This window comes from Galeopterus variegatus, unplaced genomic scaffold (assembly GCF_000696425.1).
Source record: "Galeopterus variegatus unplaced genomic scaffold, G_variegatus-3.0.2 Scaffold1901, whole genome shotgun sequence".
Lineage (NCBI taxonomy): Eukaryota > Metazoa > Chordata > Mammalia > Dermoptera > Cynocephalidae > Galeopterus > Galeopterus variegatus.
This window is the reverse complement of record NW_007728012.1, coordinates 227,765-247,887: the sequence shown is the minus strand read 5'-3', so window position 1 is coordinate 247,887 and position 20,123 is coordinate 227,765. Positions and strand designations below refer to the sequence as shown.

Below are 20,123 nucleotides of genomic sequence, written 5' to 3'. Positions count from 1 at the left end.
GCCGGCGCGCCGCGTCAGGTCCACCACCTCGCTGCGGCCGTGCTCCGCGGGAGCAGGCGCCAGGCTCAGGGCCTGGCCCGAGCAGCCGGGCGAAGAGTCCGCCGACTTGGACGAGCCCTGCTTGGAGTCCCGGGGGGACAGGGATTGTCCGCCTGGCTTGCTTCCCGCCGCCGAGGAGTCCCCGGGGGCGCTCGGAATGAAGTTCTCCCCGTTGCTGGAGAATCCGTTAGGGGGCTTGGAATCATTGACGTGGGGGATGGGAATTGGGATGGGGATGGGCACCGGCAGGGGCACGATCACGGGGTATGGCACGAGCAGGGTGGGGGGTGGCACCAGCGGGGCGAGCGACGGCAGCCCGAAATTCATCATCTGGGGCACCGGCATCGGGCCATTTGGCATCATGCTCACAGGTGGGAAGGGAAGACTAGGCAAGGGGGCGCCGGGGGGTGGGGGGGGCAGCAGGCCCGGGGGGTTCCCCGGCATGGTGGGGGTGCTCGGGGGGTGGATGTGGGGCGATAGCATGGGCCGGTGCATGGGACTGGAAGTGGGGCCCAGGTTCCTGGGGCCTCCGGGCGGGGGCCCGATGCCGGGCAGCAGGGGATTGGGCAGGGGGCTGTTGGGGTTGGAAGCGTGGTGCGGGGGCCCGCGGATGAAGGGCGGGCGGATCTGCTGCATGATCTGCTGCTCCATGAAGATGGGCAGCGGCACCGGGCCCCGGTTGGTCATCACCATGGGAGGGCTGCGAGGCGGGACGCCAAGGGGAGGCCCGATGCTGGCAGGTGGCTGGACAGAAACAGGAGGGATGTTTGGAGTCTCGCTGATGGGGATGGACTTGGGTACCGGCGTGGGGATTTTAGTAACAGAGCAGTTGGCAGTGTCAGATGGAGAGACGGTGGCAGACACCGACGGGCCAGGGCCCTGGCTTTGGCCAGCTGCAGCCACCGGGGAGGGTGCCTTCCTCCGAGCATCTGTTAACGGGATATTCCAAGAGTCTGGAGTAAGCAGCTGCACCCCAGTGCCTTCTGCTTTATTTTCCATGGGAGGGTGTAATGTGCTGCACAGCCCAGCTGGAAGATTGGCCTGTGTCTCTTTGTAGAAAATGTCCATTTTGTATTGATTGAGACATTTTGCACTGCAGAACTGAAGCCTTCTTTCCCCGTCCCCAAAATCCAGGTATTCTTTTGTGTGTCTTATGTGCTTACACCAGTCACATACCTACAACACAGTAATAAAAAAACCACAACAGTAAGATAAGCAATTTCCTTGGGTAGATGGCATTTCATGTTAACATAAAGTCTCTTTCAAACGTTATCAAACACAATTTTTCAAAAAGACTGAAGTGTTTCCTTCTAAAAGATAAAATTCTGAAATGTTTGCAAAATGATGAGTTTGTTTTATAAATATTAACTCTTCAGCATAGCAATTATCACAACCTCTTATTCTTTTTTTTTTCAAGAAATTGTTGTGTCCCCTTTAAGCATGACTTCAAGATGGCTCTGAGAAAAAGGAGTACATATACCTGCCCAACATACCTGCCTACACATTTTCACTTGTCAAAGAGACAAACTGTAAATGCAAATCTAAATTTGGTTTTGCAGGTAATGATTCTCCAGAAAGTTCAATGGGCTTGAAACATAACCCTTTAAAATTCTCCTCATGCAAAGTCCCTTTACACTATTGACTGTGTTCGATAATGCAGTTGGAAAGGGTGTGCTGTGTTAACCAATAACACAAAGCACTGAACATCATTATGTCTGGCTTCCAAGGAGAAACTTGGAATTAATCATGAAGTCTGTGTGAGGTTTAGCTATTCCCAACCTGTGATGTTGCAGCAAGCTAGAATTATTTTTTGAGCTGTTTGCCCACTCTCTCTCAGTAGTCAGAATTTTTGGTGACATTTCTTGGCAGGCAGTCTTATTTAACAACTTTTCAAACACCAGTGAACATTTTCCAAGAGTTGTTATGGCTTTCCCCCCTCCCCCAAATCTACTCCTGGCAAAAGAAAGGCATCACCAAATTTATTTTAAAGTTGGGCTGTAGAACTAATTAAAGGCTGAGAGCTATTCCCAATTGGAAATCACTAGACATCAAAGTTCAAAAAATAGTCATTCTCAGCTTCAGAACCCATTACTTTGGAGAAATTATTGTGATTTCATTAACACATTAATTTTGCAACACCATCAGCTCTCACAGATGGTGAAGACATGATCTACAATTCAAATATGACTCTTGTTTGCACAAATGTCTTTCCTTCATATGGCATTTTAAACAAGAATTAATATGAGTAATCTTGCCATAGCTATAAACAGATAAACAGATGTCAAAATTTTCAATAGTTCTTTCAGTGCCTTACTTTTTTTGACAGAATTTTACACACACAATCCTTTTTCTTTTTCTTATTCTTTCTTTCTTTATTTTTATTTTTTGTCATTTCCTCAGTACTCAAGCCATATAGCAGCAGAAGAGATACTGTGACACACAGTGCAATGGTGAGTTTTTTTAATCTGAGTCTCTTCCCCAGTAAAGCACTGGTTCCAATATTGTTCTAAATGGAACCCTGTTTTTGTTGAAGAGGATGTCTGTTGTTCTGTTGTCGGTATATGTTGGGTTTTTTTTCACTATTGTAAACTGATATAATTAAAAGATGATAAATTTTAACAATGATTGGTCACACAAACAATGCAAAAACAACATATGCTGGGCATTTGATTACTCATCTCATTTAACTCTCAGCTTTCCTTGATTGTAAACAGTGGTGGCACGCTAGTATGCGATTGTGGGTGAACACTCACATGGCAGATGTGGGTCTGTATGTGTAAATCCACCCGTTTTTCTTCTCACTTGTTTTTTCCCCTGATGTTTGCAGGTAATAAATAAACTTGATGGTGTGAGATTGAATAACATATACTTATTGGCACACATTAGTTTTTGTTTGGTCACATATCAAATTGCCCTTTCAAAATACTTCTTGCAAAAATTTGAGTGAGAAAACTGCTGAGTGAACTTTGATGATCAGAAAGGCATTCTCACAATTTAGTTATCAAAACTGCTGCAGTTGTTAAAAGTGGTTAAAAAATATAATTTCATTGTTAACATACTCTTGCGTTTCACTACAGTGTTTCAGGTTCTTCCTGAATTAAAGGAAGTTTTTATCATAATTGACAGTCCCAGTTTACAAGTAAGTGCAGAACTGCCTCTGTTGAGAAGAAACCCACAGAATCCATCAGACCTTCAAAATTCTCATCTAGATAAAGGTTAAGTAAACTAGTAGTGAAAACATGATGCACATAAGTTCTTATTTTCAAAACCTGATTGTTTTAATAAAGTTAACTTATAATGATGTAGAATTTAAATTCCATTATGAGATAAAAACCACTTGCTTTTGTTTCAATATTAGACATCCATAGAAAGCCTAAAGTGTAAATTTATAAGCTTGAAGTGAGGGAATCAAAAATAGCTTCTTTAATCATGGACTAAAAAACATCAGTGAATTAAACTAATTAAAATAATGTACCAAAATTTCTGGCATATTTCTTTTGGATCTTATTTTTTAACCATAAGGGGAAAGAGTCCTCTGAAATTCTTAATTGGTTTTTTAAATTTCCAAATTGAATTATTTGCCTCCAGAGGACTCCTGTTTCCTCAAGCTAAATAAATATTTTCAAGTGGAATAAAATAATAATAATAATCTAAATATAACTTAAATGCTCTCCCTTCACTTCCAATAATTCATTGATGAATAAGGAATGCTCATAGATCTTCCCAATTATCAAATGAGAATTCTCCATCATATTTTATCTATTTCCACATAAAAAGAATTACAGACATCAAAGTTAAAGGCAAAAATCCTACTTCATCAAATTTTCCTGTTAAAACAAAGGTTAGCTACTTGATTTTCTGCAACATCTCAAAGTGTTTAGTAATAGTGTGCCAGTTTACGACTATCTCCTTTTGGGTAATGTGAGAGAGTGTGTGTGGGTATGCGTGTATGGCTCCTTGCCTTATTACATTTCAATTCAGAACACTGATCTAAAAATACAGAAAAGCAATCTTTCTGATGAAGCAAAAAATTATTAGGGAAAAAAATTCTTACATAAGAAATAATGAATCAAGCCTGTCCTATAGGACACATCATTTAAGATGAGGTCAATGAATTGATGGCACAAATGGAGATATCATGTGAGGCAATAAAACACAGCACCATCATTCATTCTACATCTAACTAATGACACACTTCTAGTAATTAAAGATTTCATCATAAGAACCTGAGCTGATTACTGAAGATGCGATAGTTAGGTGAAAATTTATACTGTATCTCTCTCTCTTTAATAAAATAACATTTGTATATTCATGAAGTATACAGCATGTATCTCTTAAACTGGTTTTCTGAATTGTGGTGTTAGGGGGTATTCTTCCCTTCTTTTTCCATAGTTGGCCTTAAATTTAATTTAATTTAATTTAATTTTTACTTTTTGAGGCATTATTTTTTCCTTGTTATGCCAGGAAGTATCAAAATTCTTTTAGATACTTTAAAAGATAAAGATTAAGAAGTGTAGAGCTTAACTCACTGGGCTCTGGAATGATTTCCCCCTTACTCCACCCCGGCTTTGTTTCTGTTGGAATCTGGCCTCTTTGGTTCCACTTTTTTCCCTAACATGTCCCAGATTGGACAGAGGCTGATGCTGTTTAACAATGCCAATCTGGAGACCGAACAATCAGCACATGCAATGCCATTGAGCAAGACAGCTGAAACGCTTCGTATCACAAATACATAATGTATCACCAGGAAGACAAAAAGATCACAAAGGAGATAAGCAAATGCGTATTCCATTCAGCCCTATAACAGCAGTCCTCAAAAAGATTAAATTTACCTTCCTGGGATGTGTCCAGTTCTAAACAACAGAATGAACATTTCCTTTAGTCCATTTAGGGTATTTATATTTTGGTGGCTGACTGCCAGGGTAGTACTTATAAGCTCAGTGGCCTGATGGATTCACTCCTTTCCTGTGAATAAATGTGTGGCAACCTACACCACTAAACTTCTCTAAAGACACTGCCTCAGCAGAAATATCACTTGCTCGTGATATAAGAAAACCGAAAGGCAGGACTTCTGGTTCCTATAACTCTTTCCATCTTGTATTTCCCCCTGGAAAGAAAGAACGCTATTCATGTTGGCAACTGAGACTTTATTTTTATATAAATGTCCAAAGTCAAAGCCAAAGTATGCCATGAGGTTACCCACACGGACACAATATATACATTCTGCTGGGCTTAATAGACGATTCGGGTAACTGGGGGAGGGGAACAGGGTTCCTAATTAACACATTAATCAGCTGTCAGCTGTGGGAGTAAAGTTCATCCTTTAATGGAACCTATCGCTGCCTTCTGAGTTGTAATCTGGCATCAGGCAATACTTAATTAAGAAAGTCTTTTGCTGAAATCTTTCTTATCTGGGCAAAGTCGCTTGCAGCAATGGAACTGCAAAACGATATTAGCATCTTCCTGAATGCAATCAAAAATTCAAACAACAAAACAAAAAATCTTCATGAGTTTCTGAGTTTTGTTAATATGGCACCCAGGTTGCTATATAGCTCAGAAGTTGTAGCTCCTTAAGCAAAATTGCAGGGTGGTTCTCTAGGCCTTGGCATGTTAAATGGTGGCATTGATCCTATAGCCCAGGCCAACTCAAAAAATCATGAGCTCATTCGAGAGTGAAGCAAAGGAGGATGGAGAGACATGGGCAGGGGTACTCTGTGTTTTGAAGGCTTTGTCTACAGGACCTACCTGTAGACAGTTGCTCAGAGCATGCGTTGAGGGTTCAGACTGACTGCACTTGAGCACTTGCTCCCAGCCCTCCACTGGAGTGCTGTGGTCCCAGCACCAACTGTCCACTTGAGTCTAGATAGTGCCTCCAGCAGGGCCCTCATTCAGTGCACCTGGCTGGCAAAGGATGCTATGGAAATTACATGGGATTTGGAATCAGAAGATGTAGGTGTGAGTCTGGGCTTTTTCACTTATTAGCAGTGCAACCTTATGAAAATCTGTCTCATTTTCTTCATCGTTAAAACGGAGCTAAGAGCAGTCAGGATTGTGTGCCAGGCACAATCACTAAGCTTGTTACACAGTATGTCTTTATAACCTCCAGCCATCCCCCATCATGGTCAATGATGTCCCATATGTTTTAAGTTTATTTTGTGGGGATGATGCTTCTACAGTAGTTAGGAGAGAAAAGGAAGTTTTGTTCACAGCTTTCCTATGAGCCTGTGTATCTTTGAGATAAAATGGGGCATGTTTCTCTCTGGGCAAATGCATGCTGCATCTCACCGACACCAGCCCCCCACTCTGCTTCCCAGGAGACTCTGTCCCAGGGATAAAGAGGGGTGTCTGCAGTGACAAGGAACCCAGCCATCAGTTCTATGTGCATGCCAGCTGCCCACCATCCTGAGAAGCCTCTATTCAAGGCCAGTCATTCTCTAATTCAGGCAAAAGCTTGATAAAGCAGCATGGCTGCTTGGAAATGAGTGTTAGAACCATTAAAATGAATAATTCCTCTTAGGCTCAACTGCTGTTTGAATAGTGGAAGCCATAAACTGTGCTATTCATGTTTTATTAAAAAACAGAGCTGATGAACGATCTGCTTGACTCATTACATGGCAGAACTATCTTCCAAAGGAAGGGCCAGAAGCCACAGTACCAGAGGCTCTTAAGACAGGAGGGCCCCACCCCTGCCATGGCAGAATTTCTGTGTGAGGGAAGAGGGGGCACACCAAAACTGCAGGGGGTGGGGGGACCAAGTTCAGCATTCCAAGTTTCCTCACAAAATTGGATTTGAGAGTAAAGGAAGGCAAATGATGACCTAGCCATAGACACGCAAAGCATACAGAAATTAGGAGAGGGATTTAGCAAGGACTCTTGTACCAGAAGAAAAAAAAAAAAAAGCAAGTTCCTGAGGTTCATGTCAAAATAAGAAACTTTCTGCAAGTTTAGATTACAACATGATGATGTTTGCTACACCATTCTTTTATTTAAGAGCCTTATTTGGTTTTTTGTTTTGCTTTGTATTTTACACGTTCTTTTTCTCTATCTCCCTCTCTCCTCTCTTAAACAGGATTTGGAACTCAAAGAGAGGCTAAAGAGCATCTTTGTTAGAACTGAAAATCTCATTAGAAAGCTGCCCTGCAGGAACTTTATACCATGACTCCAGTTCTACTTATCTTATAAGTTTTAAGCTGGATTCTAGAAATCTTGGCCCAAGTCGCCAGAACAGATCTTTCTCTTTCTCATGTTCCCTGAGCTCTGTAAGGCTAAGCAGAGATGGGCTTGGTTTTCAGGATCTCCATGAGCTTTGACAAATGGCTCATTACTGACCAAAGTCTCTGTTTCTATAGCCAAAGCAAGAGACGGAGTTCTGGCCTGTATTCAATGACCGCGGGTCCATCCTGACAGCCAAGCACATGATTCAGAAGAAGGTGAATTTTCCCTTTGGGCTGACATTTTAGGTTGCCTAAGTGCATGAACATATCATCACAAAACTTTCTGCTTCATTTAAGCTGGAGTAATACAATTTACATCTTCACAACACAAGTCATCCAGATGGAAACTGAACAATTCAGTCAAACATTGGAAAACCTGGTCTACCTGGCGCCAGATGTCTACCTCTCTGTTTTCCAGTTATTTGGCCCTGAGAGGACACAGAAATAGCCTTAGAGATCTCACAGCAATGAAATTTAGCCTGGAAAGAAACCTCAGAGATCATCTCATTCTCCCCTCCAACCTCCAGCTCCTGGTAGGGCCAGGCATTTATCACTCTGAGCCTCAGGTGCTCAGCTGTACGATGAGATCGTCAATAGTGACGGCACTGCCCAGGAAATGTGAGGAAGAAAGGAAACCGGCATGTGACTACAGACATGGAGAACGTGCCACGTAAAAGCAGGGAGTGATGTCCTACCCCATCTCCATGGTCAGTGCTGCTGTTGTGCCCTGTGACTCAATATTCTCTCCTTTTTATCAATTCCAGATATTATAACTACTATCTGACCTGAAAATTTTGCCATCACGTCATCCAATTTACTCATTCAAAGGTGAACACTGACTGAGAGCCCTTCATATGTCTGGCGCTGTGCTAAAAACTGGGGAAATGAGTGCAGCCCCCGCCATCATACGGCACAGAGGCTACTGTGGGAAACGGGAGGCGCGAGTTTTGGTTTTGTTTTTATTCAACCATCTTTGCTTCCAACTGAAGCTTAAGAGAAAACTGAGCTTCTGTTTGCAATGCTTTTATTTATTTAAAAATAAGTACTGAGCTGTGCTCAAGAAGGTACCGGACTATGGAATGGCGCAGGAAAGAGACTCAGTAGCTGCCCTCAGGAGTTCAAAGCTCTCTACTAACAATGGGGGGAAGAATCAGCATGTGCCTTTTCTCCCCAGCAATACTCCACCCCCACACCCCATTCACAGAGCTTCTGTTTGCAATGCTTTTATTTATTTAAAAATAAGTACTGAGCTGTGCTCAAGAAGGTACAGGACTATGGAATGGCGCAGGAAAGAGACTCAGTAGCTGCCCTCAGGAGTTCAAAGCTCTCTACTAACAATCGGGGGAAGAATCAGCATGTGCCTTTTCTCCCCAGCAATACTCCACCCCCACACCCCATTCACAGATTGGAGCCCAGAATGGAGTGCAGTAGCCTGACCAGCACAGAGTCCAGTCGAATTCTCGTGTAGAATATTATCCCCCTGTTAATGTCACCCAAGAATGCATGTGCTTTTTAGCAGTCACATCCTGCTGTTAGGTCTTTGTTTTTTTAACAAACATTGACTGAATATCTGTTATACAAGGGTATTTCAAAAAGTTCATGGAAAAACAAAATTGAAAGACAATACGAATCTTTCCATGAACCATTTGAAATACGCTGGTATACCAAGTTTGAAGCTTTCATTTATCTCCCTTAATTCTGACAACAAACTTATAAAGGAGTTACTACTTCTACCATTTTACTTGAAAATGAGAAAACTAAGGTTCAAAGAGATGGTGTGGTTTCCCTACACTCTCAAGGATTATAAAGAGTGAAGCCAGGATTCAGATCCAGAACTTTCAGCCCATCCTCTTTTCACTCTACTATGCTGCCTGCTTCACTCTGAGTTTCTGGGCAACCAAAACCTTTTTCTCCCAAGTGCTCATCAACTATTTGTTTAATGATATATTCAAGGACTTTGGAGGGTAAGCCATAAAGCCTACTGGTCTAGAGTTTCAGAAATCAGAAATGCTTTCCCAGGTTTAAAAATTTGGTCAACATTTGTCTATTCCTGACTTTTTGAAACCTCTCCCATTCATAATAGAGCAAAGATTATCCAAGAGTAGATGTTAAATTATCTACAAATTTCCTTATGGGGGCTGGAAGATCCAAATTTGCTTAGCATGGCTATACCAAGTTTGAAGCTTTCATTTATCTCCCTTAATTCTGACAACAAACTTATAAAGGAGTTACTACTTCTACCATTTTACTTGAAAATGAGAAAACTAAGGTTCAAAGAGATGGTGTGGTTTCCCTACACTCTCAAGGATTATAAAGAGTGAAGCCAGGATTCAGATCCAGAACTTTCAGCCCATCCTCTTTTCACTCTACTATGCTGCCTGCTTCACTCTGAGTTTCTGGGCAACCAAAACCTTTTTCTCCCAAGTGCTCATCAACTATTTGTTTAATGATATATTCAAGGACTTTGGAGGGTAAGCCATAAAGCCTACTGGTCTAGAGTTTCAGAAATCAGAAATGCTTTCCCAGGTTTAAAAATTTGGTCAACATTTGTCTATTCCTGACTTTTTGAAACCTCTCCCATTCATAATGATAGAGCAAAGATTATCCAAGAGTAGATGTTAAATTTTCTACAAATTTCCTTATGGGGGCTGGAAGATCTAAATTTGCTTAGCATGGCAGGTGCTTTCCACCTACATCTCTCCCCGACTTGGGATTTGTGGCCTTCTTTATAGTATTTATCCTACCCCTTCCAGTATAGAGAATGTCCCCTTTTTGGAGACAATGGAAACCAAGTAAAAGTTGCCCAGCCCTGCCTTCTCACCCTCTTTTGTTCATAATAACCATTTGCTTTAAATACTGATCTATCCTCTTCTACTTCTTTTCTTTCCGTGAGCATAACCTTACTAGCTCCTTTTATTAACTCGGGCATTTATTTCCCCAAGGGTTCAGCCCCTTTTCTACTCCAGCCTTCCTGATATAATATTCATTTTCAGAACTCCCCCCCTCCCCAAATCCTCCTCACCAAACTGCACTGAGCCTCTGGCTGTGAGATCAAATCCACCTTTTCTTGGTGCTTTAAAACAAAATCTGCTTTTCTAAGGAACATGGCTGATCATGTCCAGCATTCTTTCCCTCTGCCATTGCACATTCCAAGGTGGCTGGTCACTCCCCCTCTATATCCACATACCAAGCAGCTCTACCCTCTGTTAATCAGAATGGTGGTCAAAGAAGGGAGGAACATGGCTGATCATGTCCAGCATTCTTTCCCTCTGCCATTGCACATTCCAAGGTGGCTAGTCACTCCTCCTCTATATTCACATACCAAGCAGCTCTACCCTCTGTTAATCAGAATGGTGGTCAAAGAAGGGGTCTCCTCCCTGCTTCTCTACCTTCTCAGAACTATCCACAAGGCATAGGAAGAACGACCAATTGCTCTGCTTTGAAGAGAATGATATTCATAGCAGATATCTAGGTAAATTGTCCCATATCTTGCTTCTTTGCTAATTAATCTATTTTTATTATCTGCTCCAGATTTTATACCAAATACCCCTAAATTATTCTCTTGATGCTACCTTTGTTTTCTTAAAATTCCTATTTTGCATTCCCCCTCAAGTGTGTGGATTGCCATACAAAGATATATTTTCCTGAATTTTACTCACCTTTTAGATATGTTAGTGGGATATGTCATTTTATATTTAGTTCTCTGTGTTAGCTCTGTCTAGGAATAAGCCCCTCTCCAAGTCTTAGAGGAATCTCTGATACTGTTTTCTCTATCTGTGCCCACAATCCAGAATAACTTGGTTCTTCCCACTCTCCACAGTGGTAGAGACACAGGAAGCTGTTTGTTTCTTCCTGCTCAAGGCTTTGCTCACTCTTGAGGAGAACTGGCTGCTTCTCCAATACCCCATCTCTTCCTGTCTCATACCTGCTGCCTTTCGTGCTCAGTTTCTCAGGCTTATTGGGATAGTTTTTGCCCCTCCTCCTCACCTAACCATTGAAAGTTGTCGTGATGAGAACCTTAAATCTCTAAATATATGCTTTCCAATTTTCAATCAATGCCTCAGGCTTTTACTCTTCACTTGGGAAGCAGTATGGTTTGGGGAGGAACATGGTTGGTTAGGAATCAGAAGACCCAGGTTCTGCCCACTCTGCAACTTTGGGTCCTGCTTCTGTGCCCTCTGGCACCCTGCCTACCTTCAAGGTCTGCTGTGAGGATCAAAACAAGTAGTGCAAATGAGAGCACTCTAAATAACAAGAAGTGCCAGATAAGTACAGATGATTTAATTTTATTTTTGTAAATTCACAGTAATAAAATTTTCACATTTAAAAAAAACAGGGCCAACTGGTTTACCTATACTCTACTCTTATTGACACATTATTCTTCTATTAAATCTATTATTGTAAAAAAGAGAGAGAATATCCCCTACTATAAATTTTCCTATGATGTGAACTTCAAAGTAAAAAGTATACCACAAAAATAAAACCCAGAAACCCAAATCAACAAAACATTTGACCCCCAAATTCACCAGTCTGTTTCCAATGGCTTGTGGAGTGTTTGACAGCAATGTAATTGCAATAATGAGGAGGTTTGCAGGCCAGGCTGTGGTCTTAAGCTCACTACGGATATTTTAGCCCTAGGCTCAGCTTCAGGCCAGCACCAGTCACCCGGGATGGAGTCACCAATGGAATCCCTTATGCTCAGTCACACACAAATGTGACATTTATGGCATCTGGTGCAGAATACTACAAATTCAAAAGGCCCAGTGTGCTGGGCTCACCAACTTGTGGAGGAGGAATAATTTGGGTTGCCTACTGTCATGTCTTTTTTAGCTCATCAAAACCTGTGTGAGAATGCCTGCTTAGTGACAATTTCTTAAGTATCCGGGAGGGATGCACTGGACTGCTTCTGATTTCTTCGAATCTGGTTGCTTTGTCTCTGAAAAGCTTCTTGGCTGTTTGTGGACTGTTTGTTTGCCTAGTTCTCTTCCGTTCTTGTTTTGTGAATTTAGCCATCCTGCTGTCTAACTACCAGGGTGAAAACCAACACCCCACTGAGCATCCATCCCTCTTACAACTCCATCCTCATCAGCAGATCCTGGGTTAGCCTCATCCAGGCTGAGTGCCTGAATTGCTAAATGGCGTGAAGCATGACAACCTGGGACACAGAGAGGTTTTCGTATACATTTAAACACACCTGTTATTTCTATAGCTCCTTTCTTCCAATAAATTCAAGTGGCTCAATAGATACTGTCACAATACCACTCACCAAAGGTCTGTGAAGGGACAAGCAGACAGATTGTATTTGGCAAAAGCTCCATCTCATAACCCCTGTATAACAAATCACATCATTCTTTTGCCTACTCCGAAGGAGGAAATGGGAAATGATATGCAGACCCATTGTACAACTGGGCTCTGGGCTCCCAGGTGAAAAAGAGAAATGAGTGTGATGGAGCTGCCTAATCCACACAGCATGTGCAATGCACCCCAGATCTGGGGAGACACAAAACAAAGAAGTACTGGGGGGATAATCTAAATATGTGAGGCTGGGCCTTTCTTGCAGTGCTTAGTATCAAGAAATGTGAAATAAAAGGCATTACTGGGCATGTTCTGCTGTATCAAGGCGTGCTTTGATACAGATCAGCATGTGCACGAGCAGAGAGGAGCAGGAAGGGGAAGGAAGGGAAGGAGGAAGAGAACTACGTACTGACGACTTTTCTATCAGAACAGAACACATGAGATGCTCAGTGTCTGCCATGACCATGGCGCTGCTGCCACCTTGGCCATAGCTGACTGGACCCAAGGCACCTCAAAATGCTGGAACAGGCTCTGCCTAAAAGGGACAGAACAACTCATGAACCAATTAGATTTTCTTCTTTGGGAAGTTTAAAATCAAGATAATGCTAAGAGACTCAGTAGTGGTGGGGATAACAGTCATGGGAATAAAGCCAGAGGAGCACAGAGGAAAGACAACAAGCAGAAACCCCAGGACAGCCTAGGTCATGGGTGAGAGAGTGGGGAAGAGGGAGCTGGAAGTGGCTGGAGGAGAAGCTGAGCTGCAGGAACTGCTAATCCATAACGGGTATGTGCTAAGTCAGGAAGCGATGATGCCTGCTCCTTGGGGGCACAAGCCAGGCCAGTGCCCCGTTATTAGCACTGTGGGACCATCTTCACCATCAGGACAATTGCCCAGGCTCTATGAGGATGAGCAGCAATGGCTATTCCCACCTTGTTTACTTCCTTGGGATTCTTTATAGCAATCCTCCAGAATTTCCGGAAGACCAAGAGTCTAACCCAGCTGACACACTTTCTCTGATTTAATCCTTTTTTTTTGTCTTTTTTTTTTTTTTTCGTGACTGGTAAGGGGATCGCAACCCTTGGTGTGGTGTCACCCGCACCGCGCTCAGCCAGTGAGCGCACCGGCCATCCCTATATAGGATCCGAACCCGCGGCGGGAGCGTCGCTGCGCTCCCAGCGCCGCACTCTCCCGAGTGCGCCACGGGGTCGGCCCTCTCTGATTTAATCCTTACCACACCCTTCTATGTATTACTTCCTGCTAAAGGATGAGGAAAGTCAAGGTCCTTGCATGATCCCACAATACTTCTTCCCTGTAATTAAGAAGCTCCTGTGGTGCCTTAGCCTATGGGTGTAGGGTACCCAGGACAGCCTCAGCCAAGGGTTGGGGTGGGCTAATGCACACCCAAGGGCTGGGAGGCCATGTCTTCTGCAGGTGCAGAAGGAGAAAGTTGACACCAGCACCTGGCTCTTGCAGACAGCTGTATACATCAGCACCACTATTTCTGAGGGTCTCCACAGAAAGGAAATGTGGATGCTCCATTGGGTGCTTGCCTATTCCTAAACCCGGTGCAACTCGTCCTCCTCACTGACCACCCCACCCACCCCAACTCTCTATTCCCCAAAGTGTATGCTGAGGAACACTAGACCTATCGATGTTCTGCCCCCAAAAAGGATTCCACGGTCAAACAAGCTTGGGAAATATTGGACACCCTACACTCCTCTTTGGAGATTCTCAGTGCACACTGGCATACTCAAGCCTCTGAAAAGCTCTGCAGGAAAGAAACATGTTTAACTTCATTCTTCCAGAGTTCCCCTGACTTTTCAAAAATAGAACTCTTTTTATTTATTTATTTTTTCATAGTAGGATCCTGTACGAAAACACTTTGAAAAATGCTACTTGAATATTTGGAGGCATATAAAACAGGGCCAGGAAACCCAAGCCTTACCATTTTTCCTTTCATTAAAGCTTTCTTTGTGGTACTGGGCCTGGGTTTCACAGCATCTTTACATCCCAGAACATCATCTTGCACATGGTAAGGGCTCAGTACACAACTGTTGGCTGTAATTGAACTTTAGGAGAAGGTGAAGGTGATTCCCATGCTTGGGCTATTCTGCACATTAACAGCCTCTGTCCTGACAGGAATCAAGGTTACTTGTCCCCTTGTGACATTTTCCTCAGTCCCACAGCTCTCCCTCACCTCTGATGGGCTTCCTGTGCTCACGGAGGCCTAGACCTATTCCATTTCACCCTGTGGTTTTAGTTTCTGCAGTCACTACAAACTCAATTTCTGTCCTCTCGGTTCCAGTTCCCCCACACTGCCCACAAGCCTGACAGGATGTCGTGAACACTGTTATCTATGGTGTGACCTTCCAAACCCTGAGGCTCCACCCAAGAGCATTTAAGGTCATACTGCTGTGTTTTCTTCATGACAGATATATTCATGAGCATTTCACGAGAAATAGCCCACCACAATGAAGGAGGCTCTCCATATGCTCTTAAAACACAACAACAACAACAACAAACAGCATATCAGTATTTTTGTATGTATACACTAAGGACCATCCTCATCTGCCATGCTAAATAAAAACAAAAATCAAGAAGTACACCTCAACCAGCCTTGTTGGCACAATGTCCTGAAATAAATTCGGCTGGTCTATAAGTAATTATTCTACTCTGACTCATATTGATCATTTTATCTCTTTCTCTGGCCATTCTCTGCCACAGGCCTCTGGCAAACTCACCCTTATCAAGAGTGAGTGACACATATGTCCCCAAAAGCCAGGAGAACTATGGTCTTAAGAGGAAAATGGGTGATTAGCTACCCCTGGACTAAGTAAACTCTTCTTTTTTTTTTTTTTTTAAAGATGACCGGTAAGGGGATCTTAACCCTTGACTTGGTGTTGTCAGCACCACGCTCACCCAGTGAGCAAACTGGCCATCCCTATGTGGGATCCGAACCCATGGCCTTGGTGTTATCAGCACCGCACTCTCTCGAGTGAGCCACAGGCCGGCCCTAAGTAAACTCTTCTAATCAGACACCTGCATCCTGTAACACATACTTCATGTCCTGATAAAGCCAAAGGTAGCATGCGTGCCATTAATACTGTGATTTCTAGAGGTAACCTAACTCTCCCAAGTCCTACTGGTTAGAAGTAACTCCAATTCTCTTCTAAGTCATTTACCCATCAATTTGTCTAAAAAGTGTGGCAACAATTATCTAATGAGAAGGCGTAAAACTACCTAAGGTGCCCATATCTATGTTGCTAGACACTTGAAGAGAGTTTGGCTTTGTGACAGTCAAAATGAGCCGTGGAGTAAGCAGGCTCCCAGCTAACTGAGCTTTTTGCTGAGCGCCAGTGAGACGAGAGAGATGAGTTTGGACTGGAATTCCATTACGGGTTTTTAATAATTAAACGTTACATGTTTGGAACCTCATTCTTCTGTATTACTTTTTAAATATTAATCTATTTACATCAGCTGGACTTCCTGCAGCTTGACACACAGTAAATGGGAGTCACACTGAGACAGACTCTTTGATGTTCACTAACAGTAAACGCCAACAGTAACCCTCTGTTCAACCCCGTCCTGTGCAATCATGAGGCCACCTTTTAGGAGATGGCTTGTTCTGTTTTTCCAGCATGCTCACACATTCTTCATCATTACATTGACTTTTTAAATGAGCAAGAACCCAGTTAATTTTCTTTTGAGAGTTTTGTCATGCCCCTGAAGATCACTGGGGCACCCTGCCCTCTTCAGAGCCAGGGTTAGGAAATGGATGTGGAAGGTATGTGAGGGTTTCCTTGGATATTACCCCACACTGTGATGAGATTTCAGCATAAAGATTCAAACACCAGAAGCACACATAAAAACCTCATTAAGGGATAATCCTGCTTTACACAGTGCCCACATGCCATCAGGACTTCTCCTCGGGTACCCAGAAGCGACTTCTTTTTGGGTGAACGTTGCTGCTTTTGAGCGTGTCCTTCCCTCCTCCCATTTCATCACCCCTGTCAGACTCTAGCACAGCAGCAGCTCAACAGCTCCCTGGGTGTACCTCTCTCTGCTGCTCTGAGGTTTTGCTGTCTGTTCATCATCTCTCGACTGCAACACAGAGTATCCTGAGGACAGAGACGAGGCCTTCCCAAATGCCTGTGTGCCAAAGGTGCTGCCTGGGAAGACGGCCTGAGGTCAGGCTTCAGTGGAACAGGGGATTCTAGGCCAGGCACGACAATCAAGGGTGTCTAAATCAAAGGACAGGGAGAGCCAATGCTGCCTGCAGCCGCTGCTCCAGAGATTACGGACCCCATCGTTTCTGCAGTCAAGGTAGTCATCAGATCTGCGTCTGCACTCAGCCCCTCGCAGAGAGTGCCATCGAACAGTCTCTGATTTGGTTTCAATTTAAGAATTTTATTCCCTTTGAAGACAAAGCTAGCAGCTCAGACCAGCCATTTTACAAGGCTGTTTTAAAGAGCAAAACACCAGTTTACATAATAAAAATAGATGTAGGATTCAAAGTGGAAAATTACATGGGAGCTACCCCTGTAATAGAAAAAGAGTCTCCCCCGCTGCCCACCCCTGTGATCACAGAGGAAGCTAGATGTACTGAAATTCCCAAGGCTTACATATGAAAATCTTCTCCAAATATCATATATCTTTCTATTGTTTTACCTCCCAGTGCCATTAAATGGCTTATGCAAAGTATCTCAATGCAAATGTCTCTGTCATTCATCTCAGAAGAAAGCCTAGATCCCTGCGCACCACCCAGGCAATGCATGGGGCCCAGCAGGGCTGGGCCAGGAAGTCACACATTCTAAAGCTGTGACTGGTGGTCCCAGGAAGGTGGGTGTCTCCTTCTCCATAGAAGAGTTGGCCATACTAGAGTTTGGAAAAGATAAATAGATTCCTATCGTGTAGAGGAAATGCTCCAGAGGAAAAGAAAAGCTCCAGGCTTATGGGGGTTCTACAACGGCTGAGGCCACCATCTTCCTCAACAAGCAGTGCTCAATTCTCCTGCACCTTCTTCTACCCCAGAGATTCAAAACCCTTCCCCTAATGACAGGAACTGATTTAACTTCACCTCCTCTTCCTGGCCTCCAGAGGCAGGACTAACAAGCTGGAGGACAGGTCAGGCCTGCCCAACCCCAGGGCTGGTGGGAACTCTCCCCTGATTCTCACATTCAGATTTTTCACTTGGGGACACACCATCTTTTGAATAATTCCTGGTTTGAAGAAAAAAGCAAGCGCAGGCTATAGGTGGACAGAAGTAATTCAGAGGGGATCTCCCACTGAGCTTTTCACATTTATAAGACAGAGTAGATGCAAGCAGGGAAAGCTAAGCAATAGACGCAAGCAGAGAAAGCTAAGCAATCCCCAAAGGCTGTGGTTTCCTCAAGGAGATTATCTCAGCCTTTGTCCTTCTGATTTCCAAGTGACTTGGAAAACACAGAATAACAATCCCTAGAAAATACCTAAAAGCTTAATAAATCTATTCCTCGGAAGTACCCCCCAATATTCAGTCTAAATCTTTCTTAATTTTATTCCATCACTCCTACCCTAATTATACCCCTTGTTTTGAGCTAAATAAATTCCTTCCTTCCTTGGTGTTTACATTTCTCAGATGTCTGAAGACCATGATCATGCCAACTGCCTAACTCCTCAGATCTCACTAATGTGAGTTGTATGGAATATAAAGAATGAAAACACAAACAGCCTTTATGTGTGCCTCAGGCTTCAGCTGGATTTTTTCTGCTTTGTTAGAGCCCAAGATCCTCACCCCTGGAGCGGCTCCTTTTTGAGTTTTCTAATGATTAGCATAAAAAGGGAAATGCCAATAGGTCAGAGCAGTACACAGTTATCAGGAAACATTCAAATTCATGTTCCCACTGAATTGATAACCAGAAGGAGACAAATCCCCAAACAGTAATTAAATCTAAATATTTCAGAAATTTCCGTCAATGACGTTTAGAGATTTTTTAAAAGGAGGGGCATACTTTAAACAGCTAACATGACAGATCAATATCAAATTTCCTTTATATATTGATTTTGCATTCAGCGAATAATAACTCAGCAACTTTTGGAAGCTGAGTCATAATGCCTTGGAGTCGAACTGGTAGCAGGAGGTCATTTCATAACACTTTCCAATCACTGCAGGGACACCAGTTACAATATGCTTGGCTGATCATCCAACTCTACTGTGATACTTCTGCCAACAGGGAACTCACTACTTCTACTTCTCAAGAGTGTCCATTCTATTCTTGTTAGTAAACCCTTTTTGATACTGAGAAGAGAACTGCCTTCCTGCAACCCCAGCCATGGTCCTGGCCCGCTCTCTCTTAGGGCCACCCACAGCAAAACAGCATCCTTTTCCACCCTACAGCCCTTCCTATACTTGGCAAAAGGGGCATGTGCTTCCTTGGCCTTTTCATCCCAGGGGGAACATCCTCTGTCACTCCCTCTGTCCTTGAGACATCATGACGTCCAGACCATCACAGTCCAGGCTGCTCCATCTCACACTTCCATTTCATTCTCAAAATGTGACATAAGATGAGACACAACAACCTTCTGAGCCTGCACCTCACAGACTGCTAGAGCTGAGCTTGCAGTAGATTACGTGGTATGACTTTGTGATTATTGAAAAGGTCTCCCTTTCCTCCTCCTTACATATGATATTCTACCTTTAAAGATAGATTTATTTAGATTGAAATATTACATATCCAGGAGTCCCCTGATAAAAATCCAAATATCGGGCCGAACCCATGGCTGACTCGGGAGAGTGCAGTGCTGGGAGCGCAGCGGCGTGGGGAGCACTGAGGCCGCAGGTTTGGATCCTATATAGGGATGGCCGGTGCGCTCACTGACTGAGCGCGGTGCAGGCGACACCAAGCCAAGGGTTGCGATCCCCTTACCGGTCACAAACACACACAAAAAATCCAAATATCCCTGAAGGGGTAATATTTTAACCCTCCAGCAGCCAGTATGAGCTCATTTATTCAGCAATTTTGGACTTAGATCTGGATTCAAATTGTGACTTTGTGATTTCTGAGCTGCATAACCACAAGCAAGTTATCTAACCTCTCTGAACAGAAAGGAGTCAGTTAGTTAAGGAGGAGGTGTTTGGGTCTGTAAATTCTTAAGATAATAACCATCAAACATTAACCAAGTATCTGTGAACTTGTGTGTAGCACACACGTTTTTCTTTCTCCTTTTCTTCTCACGACCTCTACAACTCTCAAAAAACTGACCTGATTTCTATAGATAAGAGTAGCATGAGTCATCGCTATAGCTAATACAGAAGTGGTCAGGGAGTGATATAAAACACCTGAGTTTTGGTCCAGAAAGTCCAATCAACAATTGAATGGTTATTTTTAATAAATGTTTTTCTGCCATTCCTTTGAAATATTTGGAGGCATCACTCTTGAAACAAAGTCAAGAGAATCCCTAATCTGGAAAGGTATTTTTCTCCTGGGCCCAGCCTTAAGACCTTCAAGAAACTCTAAGTATTGATCTCGGCAGCAAAAATGAAATGTAAGTGGCCAAAGCCTTGACCTCTAGCCAGGAAGGAGGAAGCAGCAGTA

General features: G+C 43.2%; 1 protein-coding gene across 1 annotated transcript in view; it reads right to left on the bottom strand.

The window, feature by feature from the left end:
• Positions 1–20,123, bottom strand: part of SOBP (sine oculis binding protein homolog (Drosophila)) — a 166,379-nt gene that overhangs the window by 20,944 nt on the left and 125,312 nt on the right. Inside the window, exon 6 of the mRNA XM_008579499.1 lies at positions 236–1,215. Within this exon, the coding sequence (XP_008577721.1) occupies positions 236–1,215 (980 nt within the window). The remainder of the gene's footprint in view (positions 1–235; positions 1,216–20,123) is intronic.